This window comes from Phodopus roborovskii, unplaced genomic scaffold (genome assembly GCF_943737965.1).
Source record: "Phodopus roborovskii unplaced genomic scaffold, PHOROB, whole genome shotgun sequence".
Taxonomy (NCBI): Eukaryota; Metazoa; Chordata; class Mammalia; order Rodentia; family Cricetidae; genus Phodopus; species Phodopus roborovskii.
This window is the reverse complement of record NW_026126571.1, coordinates 31,394,284-31,410,968: the sequence shown is the minus strand read 5'-3', so window position 1 is coordinate 31,410,968 and position 16,685 is coordinate 31,394,284. Positions and strand designations below refer to the sequence as shown.

The following is a 16,685-nucleotide window of genomic DNA, read 5'->3' as shown; positions in this document are numbered from 1 at the left end:
GGGGAGTCTTTAAAGTCTGTCATATCATTTGGAGCAGGGCCCAGGCCTTCCCCCATGTGTCTAGGCTGAGGGAGTATCCCTCTATGTGGAATGGGCTCCCAATGTTCATTTGTATACTAGGGATAAGTCCACTACTAGAGGCCTCATAGATTGCCCAGGCCTCCTAACTAACATCCACTTTCAAGGGGTCTGGGTCAGTCCTATCAGACTGGGATCCTTGTACAGGTCAGCTGTTTCTGTGGGCTTCTCCAGCCTGGTCTTGACCCCTTTGTTCATCACTCTTTCCTCCACGTAACTGGATTCCAGGAGTTCAGCTCAGTGTTTAGCTGTGGGTGTCTGCTTCTGCTTCCATCAGCTATTGGGTGAAGGCTCTAGGATGGAATATAAGGTAGTCATCAATCTCATTACAGGGGAAGGGCATTTAAGGTAGCCTCTCCACTATTGCTTAGATTGTTAGTTTAGGGTCATCCTTGTAGATCTCTGGACATTTCCCTAGTGCCAGATTTCTCTTTAAATCCATTATGGTATCTCTTTTCTTGCTCTCCTCTATTCTTCCCCTGACTCAATCTTCCTGGTCCCTCATGTCCTCCTCTCCCCTCCTCTTCTCCCCTTCTCTTTCTCCTAACTCCCTCTTCCCTCCCATGTTTCTGTCTCTTTAAACCATCATCATCCGGCCATTCTCTCAGTTTCCTGATCTCTGAGACCCAGGCCGCCCAGTGACTTCCTTTCTGCTCCGCCCTCAACACCCAGAGACCTCTGTATTCACCGCTGAAGGGAAGGCAGGAGGCCGGGGCTTCTCTGGGCCACTTCAGAGTCTGTTACCAAGAAAGGTGAGCCTGAGCCTGTGAGCTGGGGTTAAGAGGGGTCTTGGCTGTGAGACCAATGTGTCTGCTGCCTCCACACCTGCATTTTGCAAAGCACTGTGCAGTGCATGCGGCACAGGCAAGTGCAGGCTTCCAGATGCTTGAGCGATGGTCTGGATTTCAACTTGAGCAAGTTCAGAGGAAGTTTTAGGAGTACACATATTCTTGATGAACAAAACTCGTCTCTTCCCATACTACTTTCATGCGGTAAGAGAAATTTATTCTAGATCACCTTCCAGAAACAAAATGCAGTTTAGAAGACACCATTCTTCAAACTGAACATTCAGCAAAAGCAAAAGAACTCCTGTGCTCCCATACACCATGCTTGTAAGGCCAGTCTCGTTGTACCAAGTCTGCACCCCTCTGAAGCCCCTTCTCACTACCTGTGTGTGAAGGGGAGCCTCTAGCAGACCTCAGAGGAGTGGAACTTGGTCATCAAGCCTAGTCCCACCTGTCATTTAAACCTTCACTTCCTGATTCAACTTTGTCCCACTCCTGAGTTTGAGAAATAGCTCGTTTTCAAAAGCTGAGTGTGGATTAGGCTCATGACAAATGTCCCACTTGTGTCAGAGCCACTGAGGATAGGTCCAAGAAATGGGATGTTGGGGGGAACACTTAAACATCAAGCCTGGAGGCAAGGAGCTGGGTGACTGCTGAGCTCTCTGAAGCACATAGAATTGTCATGTTTTATAAGCCCAGACCATAAAACCATTTGTAACCCAAAATTTCACTCAAGATGTTATTTTTCTCTTGAAAACAATGTCAGCTTCCGCTCTGAACTCTGGGGAGTTCTAGTGGCCTGTCCACACACTCTCATTTTCCTCCTGGATAAGGTCTTCAAGCTCCTGCCGAGGTCTTGTTCATTGCTCTCAGTCTTACAGCTGTTTCTTATTTCTGCATCATTTATGGCAATTTGTTGATTTCTGTACCCAGAGCAGTGACACAGAACCAAACAGTGACTTCTACTAAAGGCTTTGGAGATGGAGAAGCGAGGTTTACCCAACCTGTTCCCAAAGCTCCTCTTGGGAGATAGGCTGCTGAGTTAGCATTTTCCTTTTCTCTGTGTGCATTGCCCACAGGAGGGAGGGTGGGAGGAACCATGTCACCCATAGTGGAGACAAAGAGATAGATTCTGAAATTATAGAGAAATGCAGATAAGGACTCAGACAGGAATGTGGGAGCAAAGCTCTCACAAGAGAAAAGCCAGAGTGGGTTGCACAGGCTGAGTCTGGTGTCTGTGCAGCCACAGGCTGAGGCTGTCAGGTGGAAATGAGGCTGGAGCAGCAGACGTTGTGCTTTTGTGCTGAGGAACTCCTGGGATCATGCACACATGACCAGAGAATGCTTGGTTGTATCAGATGATGTTATAGTCAGAGCATCAGTGGTGGAAGGGACGTTACTAAAAACAGGGGCTTAGAAACTCATCAGACAACTTTGTATACCTATACCAGCATCAGTAGAGCAAGCTCGGGGTGTCAAGCTAGCACTGCAACCAGATGTTCATCTTCAAAATCCAGATGCCATATCTAAGAAGGAATAGCAGATTTTGCTACAGTGGACAAAAGGCACCCATCTTGTCTGGACACATGCCTGTCCCTTAAGGCCTTGCTTTGCCACTCCAGGGACCCTGCTCTTTAGACTTTGCCTGGCATTGTGTTTGGGTTTTGTCCATTTGCAGGAATGAGCACATGAATGAGAAAATAACTGAGAGTCATCTAAGAAGCATGGGAGGAAGGAAGATGGCAAGAGACGAGGAAAGCATCTATGGTAAGAGCCCTTCTCTCAGTGCATCCTGGCTGGGGTGGGGGCTAAGGGTAAGAATTAGGTGGAGCTTCCTCAGGTCTGGAAGGTCCTGGGATGAACCAGCAGGACCTGGGTCCTGTATTTGGCTGTGTCTCTGGCCTTGCCCTGCTGAGAGGCGCTCACAGCTTTGTCTAGCCTGTCACTGGTTCCTAGCATGAAGGTGCATCCTAAACCTACTCTGGTCTCCACAAAAATTACACAGAGGATGGGAAATCCAGTACTAGAGTGAGCCTCACTCATCAAGTCTCCAGTATCAGAACAAAAGATTAACTGGGTATTTGGAGTTTGGGGGTCAGGAAGCTGACTAAAGGCATAAGCAGCCAAGCCTGATAAGCTGATTTCAGCTCCTGAGCACACATGATGGAAGGAGGGAAATGACTCTTGAAACTTGACCTTTAGCCTCCATAGGACACAGTGGTATAACCCCCCCATAAATAAAATATAACAAAATATTATGTAAAAGGGGAGACATTCTCTTTAGGGAGTCAGCTTACGACAAGAAACATGAAAGGTGGTGAGTGAGTCCTCTCTAACTTTCTCACAACCCGGGAGAAAGCCCCACATTATCTCCACTGTTGCAAAAGAGAGAGATGTGTCCTAGACTGAGCACTTTCTGCTCTTACGCAAGGAACATTTTGGTTGGCTGAGATTCAACCTGTGTCTGGGACTGAGGGGCTCCCCTGTGCTTGATGGCCAGCATCTGGGGGTACATCAGAGTCAAATCAGCATCAGGTTGGCCTTTGTATGCAGGACCAGAGGCCCTGGTAGACCCAGGAGTTATAATGACCACTTTCAGAAACGCAGGAGCATTTGCGGGTGCAGGAAATCCAAAGGCGGAGAGGAAAGATAGGGAGGAGCCTGAGCTCAGAGAGCCCAAACAGATGAGAGCACCAGGCTCCCAAGGGGAGCATGGCATGTGGGTTCTTCCCATTTGTGCTGAAGGCTAGAACACAGGTGAGTTCCAGGGGAAAGCCATGACTATGACTTAATGCTGCCATATCTGGTCCTCAGGCTTGGAGGAGGATTCACCGGCCCCAAGGGTGCCCCTGCTGAGGCTCATCCTGGTAGGTAGAACCGGGACTGGCAAGAGTGCCACTGGTAACAGCATCCTGGGCCAGAAGTGCTTTCTGTCCAAGCTGGGGGCTGTGCCTGTCACCAGAGCCTGCTCCCGCGCCAACAGGAGATGGGCCACCTGCTACGTGGAGGTGGTGGACACCCCAGATATCTTCAGCTCTGAGGTTCTGCAGACCGACCCTGGGTGCATGGAGACAGCCCGCTGTTTCCTACTGTCATCACCCGGGCCGCATGTGCTGCTGCTGGTCACCCAGCTAGGTCGCTTCACCACCCAGGACTGCCAGGCGCTGGCTGGGGTGAAGCGGGTGTTCGGGGAACAGGTGATGGCGCGGACTGTTGTGGTGTTCACTAGAAAGGAAGACCTAGCTGGAGAGTCGATCCAGGATTATGTGCGCTGCACTGATAACCACGCGCTGCGGAAGCTGGTAACAGAGTGCGGGGGTCGTGTGTGCGCCCTGAACAACCTCGCTACTGGCCATGAGCGTGAGGCACAAGCTGAGCAGCTGCTAAACTTGGTCGCTCGCCTGGTGAGGGAGCACGGCGGCACGTACTACTCCAATGAAGTGTATGATCTGGTGAAGACCATGCGGAGCGCTGATCCCCAGGACCAACTCACCAAGGTGGCAGAGATGGTGGCAACACGCATGCACAGACCCCTGCACACCAGGCTTCTAACTAGGTTGTGGGAATGGCAGAAATCCTACAAGAAGGGCGTGACTATCTTCCTGGGTGTGGCCTTCCTCATATACCTGCTGGTCTACAAAAAGATGGGCATTGGGGACCAGAATAGCAGATAGCTCTGGTCTTAGATTTTTTGTTTGTTTGTTTGTTTTTTCAAGATAGGGTTTCTCTGTGGCTTTGGAGGCTGTCCTGGAACTAGCTCTTGTAGACAAGTCTGGTCTCGAACTCAGAGATGAGCCTGCCTCTGCCTCCCAAGTGCTAGATTAAAGGCGTGCACTACCACCGCCCTGCTGGTCTTAGGTGTTTTAACTACGAAGGAAATCTTTTAAAAATTGAATACTTAGAACTCGGCTCAGAGCCCGCAGTATGGAAAACATGGCATCAGCGCATCAGCTTTACAAAGGCTTTGAGGTGATGAGTCTCATCTTTAACTATTTTCATTCAGAGTTTTAAAAAATTAAATTTGTCTAACTAAAGCTTCCTTTATACATTTTCATCATTCCTGTGGGCCATTCTTCCCTTAAAATGGTGAATACACCTGGTAGCTTACAAATGGGGACAAAGTCATACCACACAGAAAACAAGCATTTTCTTTTCCTTTTAAAATTTATTCTTTGATAATTTCATATAATATATTCTGGTCATATTCTCTCACATTCTCCAAGTCCTCCCAAATCCTCCCCACCTCCCACCTCTCAGAACCTCATGCTTTTTTTTGTTTTGTTTTATGTCTTAACAACATGAATTTGGATTTGTTAGCCGATGCTCCTGAGCATGAGTCCTGCCCTAGGGTGTGGTTGGTACCCAGTGTCACTTCATTGAAGAAAATCGATTTTCCTTTTCCTGGGAGTTATAATTTGTGGCACCAATAAAGGTTGCTACCACATCCTCTTGAAGAAGAGCTATAGCTTCTTGTTAGACAGTCTCACTCAGTGGCTTAGGCTGCCTTCTAACTCAAGGCAATCCTCCTGCTTCAGCCCCCCGACAAACAGGGATAAGAATAAGCCACCATGCTCAGCTTGAGTTATGTCTTCTCTTGAAAATGGATACAGAGGGATGTATCTATATGGTTTCAAACTAACCACCCCCTCCTTCCTGCAGCGTCTTAGCATGTCACCTCCAGATCCCTTTAAATCCTAGTGTTCATAATCTAAAGCCAACCACACTTCCTTGCCAACAGAAAACATCATAGGGGAATTTTCTGAGATGAAAACCACCTGCATAAGCCAAAGCTGTGTTATATGTTCAAGGCTCAAACTTAACAAATGCAATCAAGTAAAAACAAAACCAAAAACAAATAAACAAAACTCCCTTCTGCTCCCAGTCCACCGGAACTTCCCATAGCTGAGCCACCTAAGGCTCTGTCACATAGCAAAGAGGCAGCCAGCACCCAGTCTCATGTGTGAGCTCAGCTGTCCTTTGAGGGCTTATCTAGGCCCTCTGGCACCACCAGTGCATTTCTGCTCCTCTTTAGGGGACGGTTCTAAAGACACAGAGGTCATGTAGGACCCAGGTCTTGGGGGAGTACAGATGCTCACCTTGAGTACTAATGGGGGAAATCTGGGTTTCAGCACTTTCCAGTCATAAAAGGGCTTTCTTGAACCCAGGGGAGGGGGCTGTCCCCCACTTTCTGGCCCCCATTATGGGGTGTGCGCATACCTTCCTGAAGGGGAAATGAGTAGGGCAGGGCAGCCCAGCCGCTTTCCACAGGAAGAGGCCGTTCACCACAGCTCTTCTGCTGTGTTCTGGCGGATGTTGGGTCGGCATTCACAGCCTTTCCACCGACTGAAGGGGACAGTCTGCTGGGCAGTGGTGTGTGCTGTATCACAGTGGTTTTTCTTCTCTCCCTGACTCTGGATTCACAGCTCGGCAAGTGGCCATCCTGTGAGAGCACCATTCATCAGGCACAATCGCTCCTCCTGCCTGCAAGGGACTCATGCTGGTGACGGAGGCCGAGCCCCGGGTAAGGAGGAAAACACCATGGCTCTGACAGCCACTGGGGGCTGGGAGGACCACTGGGGAGCCTCTCTGCTTCTCTCTACCCGGGCCCTCATGGGAGCTCTAGCACTTTGGATCCCCTGGACAGTGAAGTGAGCATCAGTGACAACATATTCTGGGACAGATCCCAGCCCATGGGGATGCTGGGGCTTTCCAACCCATTGCCTGTGTCTTCTCTGAAACCCTCAATTCAACAGCTAAAAGAATGCTCTTGACTTTGACAGATGGGAAACAGTTCCCCTGTCCACAGGCTTTCCCAAACTCCCCAGCAGGTGGCGCACACCTCTCCATTTTACCCCAGACACTTCAAAGGTCCACTCAGACTAGACTGGCCTCACATCAAGGATGTTGGGATAGGTGGTTAAGGTTCTACAGGCCAGGGTGGAATCTTTATATTCTCTCCCTCGTGATCCAGTCTTTCCTTAGAAGACCAGTCATTGAACTCCACCTTACAATAGATCGTATTCTGAAAACCAGCCCGGGTAGCCCATACCTTTCCCATACACACCTCAACACTGTGGTAGGTCAACAACCTTGAGTTCAAGGCTCACATGAACACCCCTTGTCAGCTGAACCTTACTAAGGAGAGGGTGCTGTTTCCTGGACTCTTAGTCACTAACCTGCCCTGTGACTCCAGTACCTGGATATAAAAGAATAGGGGAGGGGCAGAATCAGTAAAAATGTTTGTGTCTACTTTTAGTTGTGTGAGAGAGTCCAGGCACACTCTGGTGCCACAGGACACTTGTGGAAGTCAGAGGACAACTTTCTGAAGTAACATCTACCCTTATCCTTGGTGCAAACAGCATCTTTCTTGTGTCTGCTATACCATGGGCTAGCTGGCCTGACAGCTTCCAGCCAATTCTCCTACCTCCACCGGCTGCTTCACTGTGTGCGATGCTGGGATTGCAGGTGGAGGTGAGCATCTTCAGCTCTTCACTGGTGTCCTGGCCCTCAAAGTCAAGCTTGGGCAGCCCTTGCTTTGCCCTGCATCATAGCTGCCAGCCTGGTACTTAAGAATAGGGAAGACAAAAAGGCCATCTCTCATAAAGTAACTCCCTGCACTGTGTTCTCATTGCTCGGTAAAATAAAGTGCCGTGATAAATCAGCCTGGCTGGTTTCAGACAAGAATGCTCATTTTGTGTATTTGCTTTTCCCCTGAGTGATACCTGCCCCTTGTCATCTGCCTCCACTCACACACTGCCTGTCTGCATCCACACTGTGGAAAATAAGCAGCAGTTTCCTTTTTGGAGAAGAGATCTATGATCATTCTCAGTCTCCCCACCGCAGTGTGCTCTGCAGGCTAACAGCCACAACATCTCTTCACACCCATCATACGACCCCTTCTTTCCCCTTCCTTTTCCGAGGCTGTTGTCAGTCTCTCTCCTTCGTGGTCTGGGACTCATTTAGTGTCTCTATCGCAAGCTCTCTGTCTCATCTCTGGGCATTTGTTCTTCTCCCTGAGTGGGACATACATCTCTTGTCTGATTTTTCAGAAACTGATTCAGAACCTTCCCTGCTAATGGTGCTGAATTTGGTTGTGACAGCCACATTGCATACATGCAAGTGACACTGAGAACCAAGTCAGGCTCTAAATGAAATTCTTCAAAATAGAACAGACACTCCTAAGTGATCTTATCTTTGAGTAATTCTTTTGGCTGACATGGTGGTATTTTTATTTTGTGAAAACATGAACTTAGACATATAAGTACAATTCTCTGTGTTAGTTTTGGGGAGATTTCCAACAGTCAATACTAGTTTGTGTTCAAAGCACGGGACAGCAGCATCATACATAGGTTTCCATGAAGGGAAAATTGTTGATTTATTGGGAATGGTCTCCCCCCAACTTCCCACTGGCTGAGAAATCTCAAGAGATAACTCAGAGAAAAGGAGAGTTAGCTATAAGGCAATTGTCTGACTCTGGGCAGGTCATGTAACTTTAAAGTGGCCTATAAATAACAGCATAGGGGGCACAGAAGAAAAAAAGCATGTAAAAATCCTGGACATGATTAGTGTCTACACAGGACAGTCATGGTGGGGAAGTTCAGCTTTGTTGAAACTGACACTGTATCTTTCACATTCAAATCTCGAACTATTAGTAGAAACAGTGCTCTATGACTTGAAGAATTTTCCTAAGAACCAGATGTGCCTACAGTGATAAGAGCAGTATGTAAGAGATGGCTGTGAGGCAGCTGCTCTTCTCTGGGCGCAAGGAAAGGAGGGGAAGAAGAGTGGCGTAGGGAAGACGGGGGATGTGGAGGTGGGCAATCAGAACAGGGAAGAGGAGGAGACAGGGCAGAGGAGGAGACGGGTGCCTTAAGACATTCCGGAAATGGGAAAAGAATTGATGGATTCTTATGAAGAAGTCCAAGAAAAGCCATTTGTCTTTGCAAAATAAAATTGTGAAAGACAAAATAAGAGAAGCAACTATAAGTAGCACACAAGCCATGCCATATCTTAAATTCAGTAATGGTCAGCCCTGTGTTCACAAGTGTGATAAAAAACGCAGTGTGTCACCATGGAACACCTATGGAGATTTGGAGCTTCTCCTGGGATGCTGGGGTAAGCAAGAGCTGACTGGACCCACTCAAGAGTTAAACCTGGCCATATCCAGCTAGAATAAAATGTGTACCCTAGATTTTCAACAGGAGTGCCAAGAGGTGCCTGTGAGGATTATCTTACAGTATTTTTTGTAGTGAAAAGAAATGATTACAGAACAACTTGGATGTCTATTAATAAAAAAAAAGCTGTTGCAAAAATAGCATTTATGTAGAAATACATGCAAAAACAGGACTGAGAATTGTCTAAATATCTAAATACATATGCAAATACTCAAACACATAAAACCATGAAAATACTGATTGCTATGAAGGTTAGAATGAAGAATGAGACAGGAGACTGAGGGAGAAAATGAACAATCATGAAGCACACTTGTGATGTTGTATGTTTTAATCGGGTGGAGCACCTGCAGGAGAGCAGCAAACCATTTGTTTCCTTGTTGCAAATGGTAGTTAGTTGTTTTCATTCCATGGTTTTTAATTTTGTTTTTATTGTTTATCTTTTTAACTCTGTTTTTTCATGTGCAAATGAAAGCACAAATGTGTTTTAAAACTACAAGCTTTTAAAAACAAACTTACTAACATGAGCTAAGACTTCATGCAGGGGTGGCTGGTGTCACAGGCTAGCCCTTCTTACCAAAGGCTTCCCTTTCCATCACACCCAAGCCAGTGACACAGCATTATACCACTTTGAACAGGATATTTATGCATGGTTGCTGCAGTCTGTGGCTGAATGTGCTAAAATACAAAAATGGTGATTATTTGGTAGAGCAGAGCCTCTGAACCAAGCAGGGAAGATACTTGGTGAACTCCCCCATGGGAATTCTATCTTGTCCTGAACGCTGACACTTTCTATGATGGCACCACAGTCTCCTCCTCATCCTCTGTGGGGAGGAAGTCTTGCCAGACCTCCTGTCCTCCTTCCTCTCAGGGCAGTTCCTGGAGGAGTTGCCATCCTCCATTCTATCCACTCAGGGGAAGCATGTTGTGTTTGCCTCTTTGCCTCTGGAACATTTTACAATGCTGGAAATGCCTGGTGCTTCCAACAAACCAATGTATTCATAGCACAGCAATTGTTTTCTCTATCCTGGCAGACTCATCTACTTTGGTTCAGTTTTTTAAAGTCCAGTTCTTGCTCATAGAAGAACAGTTCCCACATTCCATACTTCTAGCTTGGTGAGATCATCAGTTCATCTATTGTAAAACATCTGCTTTCCCACAAAAGCACATTGTACAGGGGTGACCCTGCCTCATCTAGCACAGGTGGGAGAGTTAGCAATGGAAATGGTCACACAAGGATCTGGGTCAAAGTGTCTTACCAGTTCCCACATGGACCTGACTTTACTTCATTTCCTATTTTGGTTCCAGAAAAGAATGGAAGGCCTTAAGAAGGGCACGTATGGAACCATAGCTGAAGGTAAGAAAGCACCAAGGCCCTGAAGAAATTAAGAATGGGAAGGAGCCACTGTCCCTTATCCCACCTCTTGGGGGACCAGGGTCAGACACTCTGTTAAGATCAAGAAGAAAAAGGCCACTGCTGTTTCCCTTGTCACCAAATCTCTTGTGTCCAAGCCACTGTTGTTTTAATGTACATATATGTACACATACATACACATGTGCTCACATAGTTTCTCTTTCTTCCCTCATCCCCTCTCAGCTGTGCAAAAGAAAAAAAAAGGAAGAAAGAAAGAGTCCCTAAAGCTACTATTTCTTACAAAATGCTTCAAAACACTAAGGGAGAGACAGAGTAAAAGGAGTAAAATAAATTTTAACAGATTTTATTTTCTGTGACACTGAGAATACTTAGCCTCACACCTGCTGAATGGGCATTCTACAACTGAGCCACACCCTCAGCTTCCCCCAAACGGCGTCTATAGTGCACTTAAAATTCATTTGGACTCATAAGCCAGTCCCAGATCCTGAGCCCTTCCATGCTGGAGATTTGAACTCTGGCTTCATGGGGTCCTCCAGCACTGCTTTTGTTATAGGCCCTGGGCCACACCCGGCAGATAGACGGCCTCTCTAGCATGTCTAGTTCTAAGTGTTTCCAGCCATCATCTCTTCCACCCTTCTTCAGCAGCCCACTCTGTAGCATTTCCCAGACATCTCAAATCCCAGTGCTCTCCTCCTGAGGAGAGCACAAGGACCTTATCTTCAGAAATTACAAATTTTTGTGGTTCAGATGGAACCTCTTCTTCCCGGGCAGTCCCACCCCCTGCCTGTGTGTCCTAGGATGGGCTCCCAACAGGGACTTCAAAGTCAAGAACCACCTAAAATTATAGGCAGAGTTGGGAACATTTGAATGACACCTATTTTTCTGGGAACGGGGAGCTATCTGCAAGGACCCACAACCATCACAGCCTGAAGAATTACTAAGTGAGGCACAAACCATCTCTTGCCCACAGGGAGCAGGGAAGCCTGCTATGTAGCAGAATCCTGCTGGCTGAGGATCCTCCTGGTGGGCAAATCTGGCTGCGGGAAAAGCGCCACAGGGAACAGCATCCTCTGCCGACAAGCATTCGAGTCCAGGCTCGGAGCCCAGTCAGTGACCAGGACCAGCCAGGCAGAAGTGGGCACATGGAAGGGAAGGAGCTTCCTAGTGGTGGACACGCCTCCCATCTTTGAGTCAAAGGCCCAGAACCAAGACAAGGACATTGGAGACTGCTACCTGCTGTGTGCCCCAGGCCCCCATGTACTGCTGTTGGTGACCCAGCTGGGACGCTTCACAGCCCAGGACACCACAGCCGTGAGGAGGGTGAAGGAGATCTTCGGGGCGGGAGTCATGAGGCACATGATCATCCTCTTCACACACAAGGAAGACCTGGCCAATGAGACCTTGGATGAGTTTGTGACCCACACTGACAACCACAGCCTGCGCAGCCTGGTCCAGGAGTGTGGGAGGAGGTACTGTGCCTTTAATAACAGGGCCTCTGGGGAAGAGCAGCAGGGACAGCTGGCAGAGCTCATGGCCCTGGTGAGGGGGCTGGAGCAGGAGTGTGAGGGCTCCTTCCACAGCAATGACCTCTTCTTGCATGCCCATGTGTTCCTCAGTGGTGGCAACAGTGAGCGCCAGGAAGCCTACAGGTGCTACCTGGTCAAAGTGAGGCAGGAGGTAGAGAGGCAGAGGCGGGAGCTGGAGGAGCAGGAGGGCAGCTGGGCGGCTAAGAAGCTTTGCAGAGTCAAAGCGTGCACGTGTTCCCACATCGTAGCAGTCACCGTTCTGATTATGTGTGGTTTGATTATTATAGCTATTTTAATTAACTTGTATATTACCCAGGGGCACTGAGCCTCTTCAGGGGATTTCTGCCATCAGCCCTTCCCCTTCCCCCCATCTCTGACTATGCTGGGGACCTCAGTTGCACTCTCATTGACTCCCTGGAATCAGATAAACCAGTTTTCTTATTAATAACATTATGTAAATTGCCAGGGGCTGTGAGAGTTACAGTAGGTGACAACTCGTGTTCAGATGTCAACCCAGCAGAGGAATGGTTATCTGATGGAGGGTAAATGATGAGGGATGTCCTTCTGTATATATGTTTTTTCTTATTGGTTGATTAATAAAATAGTTTGGCCAATAGAGGCAGGAAGATAGGCACAACTAGAAGATGAGAATTCTGGGAAAGGTAGGCAGAGAGAGACTGGGAGAAGAGGCCATGTAGGGACTGGGAAGAAAGGACACACCAAACATTCTCTGGTAAGATAAGACCATGTAGAAGTACATAGATTAGTAGTAATGGGTTAATAATTAAGACAGAGCTAGCCAATAAGAAGCCCTAGCCCATCAGCCAACCATTTTATAACTAATATAGTGTCTCTGTGTTTATTTGGGGCTGAAGCAGCAGCAGGACCTTGCAGGACAAGAGAAGTCCTGGCAACAGTTAATCCTGTCCAAACAAGATCTGCAGAACCATCAACTCTGGAAACTGTTGCTCACTTTGCTAAAGCAGTTTGGTGTCTCCCCAATACCTGCATTGTAGTATGTAATCTCATGATTGCATCTCAGTCTTATGGGCACGTATGTCTGTGGGTAGTTAGGTGACTTTTCATTTAGCTGTATGGTTTTTACATATAGAATGTATACTAGGGCATGCTTCATAATTAGATCTTTTTGTCCCATGAGGGCTATAGATGCTTAAAAGCCTGCTCTGTTCCTTTTGGCTTAGACTAACAACACACAATTAGCTCACCTTTTCCTCAAAGCACATTCAAACTAGACTAAGTAGAACATAAATTTAAAACTTTACAGCTTTCGCAAAGTCAGAGTCATAGATGTCCAACCAAGGCTATCAGGAAAATCATGCCAATTCTTCCCTTGCCAGTGTGTTAACAAAAGGCTTATTTATGTCTCAAAGCTTATCTCACTGTATGCCCCCCCCCCCAATGTCATGGTAACCTTGGGCCCTTGTGTTGCCATGGTAATGGCTTAACTCCTTGTCCCTTGCCCTAGGAATGTTCTTTTGAGCAATGAGAAACAACTTTTGTATTTTCTTTATTGCTTCAAGTCTCCTGAGAGAAAGACAGTTTTGAAACTAGATAGAGAAGAATCTGGAAAAAGCTAGAAGTAAGACATAAGAAGTAAGACAGGAGGATCAGAATAAAAGCAAGAGAATAAAGAGGCTGTGAAAGTCAGGTCCCCTGAGCAAGTGGAAGCTCATGAACCCCAGTCTGACAGCTGGGGAACCAGCATAGAATGGAACCAGGCCCCTGAATGTGGGTGTCAGTTAGGAGACCTGGGCAGTCTACGAGGTCTCTGGCAGTGGAATCAGTATTTATCCCTAGTACACAAATGGATTTTGGAAGCCAATTTCTCATGAATGGACTTCCTCCCTTAGCCTAGAGCCTTGGGGGGGTGGCGACTAGGCCCTTCCACAAATGATATGACAGACTTTGATGATCCCCCATGGAAGGTCTCACCCTCCCTGGGGAGTGGATGGGAGGTTGGTGTGTTGGTGTGGGGCATGGGAGGATGGGAGGGAGAGGGAACTGGGACTGATAGGTAAATTAATTGTTTCTAATTTAAATTATATATATATATATATATAATTTATATATGTCTCCATCATCTCTCCAACCCCAAGAAAGGATAAGGGCAGTGTGTCTGAAGCAGGGGGCTCTGAGTATAGAAGAGAATGAAGTCAAGAGGCTTGGGCATGAGTGGGAACTGGGTGAAGAGGTCATAAGAGCAGCGTGGGTCTCACCCCAAGGAACACAATGTGAGCAGTCAAGAAACACAGGAAGAAGAGAATCTAAGGTCAGTGATTAAAAGGCCTGAAGATGCGTATCTTGGGCTTGGAAGATTGTATAGTAGACAGCATAGACACAAAAGCCACTATGATCAAGAGGCTACATATTCATAAAATTTGATGAGCACTGAATTTTAAATCACATATAATTTCCATGTGTGAAGCTATAACATTATTCTCCTTAATTCTTCAGCCATTTTAAAAAAATAAACAAAAGGTGGGCTGGGTGGTGGTGGCACATGCCTTTAATCCCAGAATTCAGGAGGCAGAGGCAGAGGCAGGCAGATCTCTGTGAGTTTGAGGCCAGCCTGGTCTACAAAGCTACACAGAGAAGCCCTGTCTTAAAATACAAAAAGAAAACGGTGAAAATGAGTTGGAGAACCGGCTCAAGGGATAAGATCGCATATTGCTCTTCTCCAAAACCAGAGTTTGAATCCCAGCAGCCACACCAGGCAGCTCACAATAGCCTGTGACTGCAGCTCGAGGTAGTCCTATGCCCTTTTGTGGCCTCCAGCGGCGCTGCACTCACACGTGCACATTTCCATACAGACACACATGCACACACACAAATAGAAATAAAATTAGTCTGTGTGTGTGTGTGTGTGTGTGTGTGTGTGTGTGTGTGTGTGAAAATCAGATTAGGAAGATGGATTTGGGGTGGTGGGTAAAGTACTTGCCCAACACCAAACATGTGTCCATATAAAACCAAAGCTCAGTGGTGCACATCTGTGATTCCAGAACTGGAGGGAAAGGGATGCAAGCGGATCCCAGGGTCTCTCTGGCCAGCCAGTCTAGTGGAAAAGGCAGCTCCAGGATGAGTGAGAGAAATGCTTTGGAGTAAAGCTTCCAAGAAAATGAAAAACTCTACAATGAAAAGTGTAAGACAGAGGAAGAAACAGGAGATGAAAGGATTGATCACACTCAAACACTCAGACATTTCTCAAAAGATGGACTGCAAATGACCAAAAAGCATAAGAAAAAAATGTCTGCATTACTAACCATTAGAAAAATGCAAATTTCTTGAGGGGTTGGAAGGATGGCTCAGCAGTTAAGAGTGAGTGTGTTTCAGAGGACCAGAGTTGGTTTCCCAGAAATCACATCAAGCAATTCTCAACTGCCTGTAACTCCAGGTCTAAGGGGCCTGGAACCCTCTTCTGGAGAGGATGCAGGGAAAAGGAGGATACTTATACACTGCGGGTGTGGATGTAAACTAGTTCAGCTACCATGGAAATTAGCATCTTTAGGAAACTAAAAATAGATAGACCATGTAACCCAGCTATAGCATATAGAATGACAAGGCATCTGATTTCCTCGGTTTTGGTCCAGTGTTTCCATACTGTCCTCCTGTTCTTCCTTTGGAAATGGGAATGTTTACTCTGTGCCCTGATATAGGGGAAGTACACAGGTTGCTATGTTCATGCATATTCATCCATATTCACACCACAGAGACAACCACACATCAGTGTCTATGGCGGCACTAAGCATTGCTAACAACAGCTCAATTATTGAACCTAAATGATCTAAAATCGGAAAATGAAAAGTAAAGTGTGGTGACAATGGAACCTTTTTCTGCTTATTTCATTCTTCAAGCATGACAACTATAGTTACATCATTTCTACCCCTCCAATGTCTCCTAGGTCTTTCTTATTCCCTCTCAGCTCCATGGCCTCTAATCCTTTCGTTATTATACATATGTGTCCTAGTGTACAAATAAATACTACCTGCTGAGTCCATCTAGTGTGGCCAATATGTATATGTGTCTAGTGATGACTACATGGGATTGTAGAACCTATTGGGAAGTTTGTCCTTGAAGAAGACTGACTCTCTCTCTTGGTAAATATGGTTGCCTAAACCATACAGGACACAACACCTGTGCACATCACAATAGGATTTTATTTACTATGAAAAGCAATGAAACTATGTCAGGAAATAGATGCTACTGGAGTTAATTACACTAAGCAAATTTAGTCAGCTTCAGACAAATATTGCATATCTTTTGCAGATTCTAGATTTCATATAGATAAATGAAAACTATGTATGTATGCATGTATGTATGGATATCTGACATGGAAGAAGTGAAATTGTCTAGGGGAACAGAGGGACTAATAAGAGGAGGAAGACAGGTAGGGAATGGGGGGACGTGCTAAAAGTACATTGTAGACACATGAAAATATTCTTTCTAGGACTAAACCAACACCCTGAATGTAGGTGGTCAGCTGGGACGCTCGTGCAGGCTTTGGACTTCGTGCAGTATGAATGGCCTTTGAGAGCCCATTCCCCATGGAGGGATACTCTCTCAGCCTAGACACATGGCGGAGGGCCTAGGCCCTGTCCCAAATGATTTGACAGACTTTGATGGTCCCCCATGGAAGACCTCACCCTCCCAGGAGAGCAGAAAGGAGAGGGGATAAGGGGTTGGTGGGGGGCATGGGAGGATGGGAGGGAGAGGGACTGGGGTTGATATGTAA

The 16,685-nt window shown here is 46.7% G+C and overlaps 1 protein-coding gene across 1 annotated transcript; it reads left to right on the top strand.

Moving 5' to 3' along the window:
* The first annotated feature begins 704 nt into the window (after window positions 1–704).
* Window positions 705–15,947, top strand: LOC127235628 (uncharacterized). Its single transcript, XM_051202977.1, has 7 exons — window positions 705–1,070; window positions 2,542–2,630; window positions 3,678–4,536; window positions 6,287–6,384; window positions 7,129–7,334; window positions 10,343–10,391; window positions 11,380–15,947. Exons 1-7 carry the CDS (start codon window positions 1,066–1,068, stop codon window positions 12,258–12,260), a joined length of 2,187 nt encoding a protein of 728 aa, XP_051058934.1. The 5' UTR covers window positions 705–1,065; the 3' UTR covers window positions 12,261–15,947.
* The last annotated feature ends 738 nt before the right edge of the window (window positions 15,948–16,685 follow it).